General features: G+C 45.7%; 1 protein-coding gene across 1 annotated transcript; it reads left to right on the top strand.

Annotated features, from left to right (window-relative positions):
• Positions 1 to 413: 413 nt before the first annotated feature.
• Positions 414 to 1,860, top strand: LOC102739871 (hemoglobin subunit beta). The gene is made up of 3 exons (XM_081809502.1): positions 414 to 667; positions 796 to 1,018; positions 1,606 to 1,860. The coding sequence occupies exons 1-3, from the start codon at positions 576 to 578 to the stop codon at positions 1,732 to 1,734; spliced, it is 444 nt and encodes a 147-aa protein (XP_081665628.1). The 5' UTR covers positions 414 to 575; the 3' UTR covers positions 1,735 to 1,860.
• Positions 1,861 to 2,207: the final 347 nt, after the last annotated feature.

The raw sequence follows: 2,207 nt of genomic DNA, 5'->3' as shown, positions 1-2,207 counted from the left end.
GTGTTTTGGTGTCAACGCCCCAGGATAGGATGAGGAAAGGGAAACACTGATCAGACATTTGCTTTCTGTTCAGAGCCTGCTGGACATCTGGCCTTATGAACAAAATGCCTTGTATATTTGGAAAGGGGCCCAAACTGAAGCCAAGACTCTGCTCCTGGGATACACAGTTTCAAATTTAACTTGGGAAAAATTGCCCCTTCGCCTTTCATAAGAAAATTGAAGAGGCACTCTTCAATTACCAGGTTGTGATTCTCAAAAATGTACTAGTACACTTGCCAAGGAGAATAATTTTAGTAGAAATCAATAGAAATAGCTGAGATGAGACCTAGAGATCCCTAGAGAGAGAACCAGGGCCTGAAGTCAGACTCACAAGCAGGTGTCAGAACTGCCAAGGAGAGGGATGGCAGCCACCATTCAGGCCTCACCCTGCAGAACCACACCCAGGCCTGGGCCAATCTGCTCACAGCCCCAGGAGGGCAAGGTCAGGGCTGAGCACAAAAGGAAGAGTAGGGCCAGCTGCTGCTTACATTTGCTTCTGAGACAACCGTGTTCACTAGTGACCACAAACAGACACCATGGTGCATCTGACTGCTGAGGAGAAGTCTGCCGTCACCGCCCTGTGGGGCAAGGTGAAGGTGGATGAAGTTGGTGGTGAAGCCCTGGGCAGGTTGGTATCCAGGTGGCAAGGCAGGCTTATGGAGAGGGAATGGAATCTTGACAGGCAGAAATGGCTAGTCCCCTGGGTTTCTGACAGGTTCCGACTCCCCTGTCCTCTGTGCTGTTTTCACCCCTCAGGCTGCTGGTTGTCTACCCCTGGACTCAGAGGTTCTTTGACTCCTTTGGGGACCTGTCCTCTCCTAATGCTATTATGGGCAACCCCAAGGTCAAGGCCCATGGCAAGAAGGTGCTGAATTCCTTTAGTGATGGCCTGAAGAATCTGGACAACCTCAAGGGCACCTTTGCTAAGCTCAGTGAGCTGCACTGTGACCAGCTGCATGTGGATCCCGAGAACTTCAAGGTGAGTCTGTGGGACCCTCAATATTCTCCTTCATCTTCCTTTTTAAGGTCAAGCTCATGGTGTCCAGAAAGGGTATGGGTGTTAGGTGCTTTCTAGAGGGTGAAGGAGGTATTCTAATAGCATCAGTATGGACTCCTCAGGACTGTTTTTATTTCTTTCACCCTCTTGCTCACAGTAGTTTCTTCTTGTTCTCTGCAATGTGTTTTCTTTATTGTTTTGATTAAAGTTTTGAGTGTTTATTTAAAAAGTACATTTAATCCATTCCAAATCATTTTTTTTCTAATACTTTTTCCCCTTGTCTCTTCCTTTGAGAGCAAAGAGGATAAAATCTGATTGCTTCTTTGTATAGTTGGAAAGAATAGCCATGATATTTTAAGTTCTGAATTAAGGCAGGAGAGAAACATTTCTAAATGTAAAATCAGGCTGATATGGTTGAAATCACATAGAGAGTAACATCTAAGATCTAGCTATCTTTCTGCTTATATTCTAGGGGCACAGCTTGGGGCTGTGGATGGGGCTGGAATATGCTGAGTCTCAGCTGGGTCTGTCTGCTAACCATGCACATGTCTCTTGTCTCTTCCCCACAGCTCCTGGGCAATGTGCTGGTGTGTGTGCTGGCCCGCCACTTTGGCAAGGAATTCACCCCACAGGTGCAGGGTGCCTTTCAGAAGGTGGTAGCTGGTGTGGCCAATGCCCTGGCCCACAAATACCACTGAGCTTCCTTTCCTGCTTTCCAGGAAATGTCCCTTAGTTCCCAGAACCTAACACCTGAACATGGGGAAATTGTGAAGTGCTTTGAGCACCTGGCTCCTGCCTAATAAAGAACATTTCTTTTCATTGCACTGGTGTATTTAAATTATTCCTGCATCTCTCACTGGAGTTGTTACAGGGCATGGGAGGACAAGGCCTTTAAGACATAAAGAAATACGGGGATAGTTCAGATCTTGGGAAAATATATCTATATTTCAGACTCCATGAAAAGAGAGGTGGTAAATAGCTAAGTATGTGGGAAACAGACCCTGCTGCCAATTTTAACTTTCCCTTAGAAAAGGATTCAAGTTGAGGCTTGATTTGGGGGTTAGATTTTTCATATGCTTTATTTAAATCAAGTCTTTATTTAGCTTTCCTTATAAATGTCCTCCCTCTTCCCAGTTGTCCAGAAGCTCATAACCCTCAATCCACTAAGTTC

Source organism: Leptonychotes weddellii, unplaced genomic scaffold, assembly GCF_054177405.1.
Source record: "Leptonychotes weddellii isolate Sample4059 unplaced genomic scaffold, ASM5417740v2 HiC_scaffold_10464, whole genome shotgun sequence".
In the NCBI taxonomy this organism is placed as follows: Eukaryota; Metazoa; Chordata; class Mammalia; order Carnivora; family Phocidae; genus Leptonychotes; species Leptonychotes weddellii.
The sequence above is the reverse complement of the archived record's forward strand: the minus strand, read 5'-3'. Positions and strand labels throughout refer to the sequence as shown.

Excerpts from the sequence above, each read along its gene's own strand:
- LOC102739871 (XM_081809502.1), top strand. The coding sequence starts at position 576 with ATGGTGCATCTGACTGCTGAGGAGAAGTCTGCCGTCACCGCCCTGTGG. Across the intron at positions 668-795 it reads GGTGGTGAAGCCCTGGGCAG|GCTGCTGGTTGTCTACCCCT; the intron begins GTTGGTATCCAG and ends TTCACCCCTCAG. Across the intron at positions 1,019-1,605 it reads TGGATCCCGAGAACTTCAAG|CTCCTGGGCAATGTGCTGGT; the intron begins GTGAGTCTGTGG and ends TCTTCCCCACAG.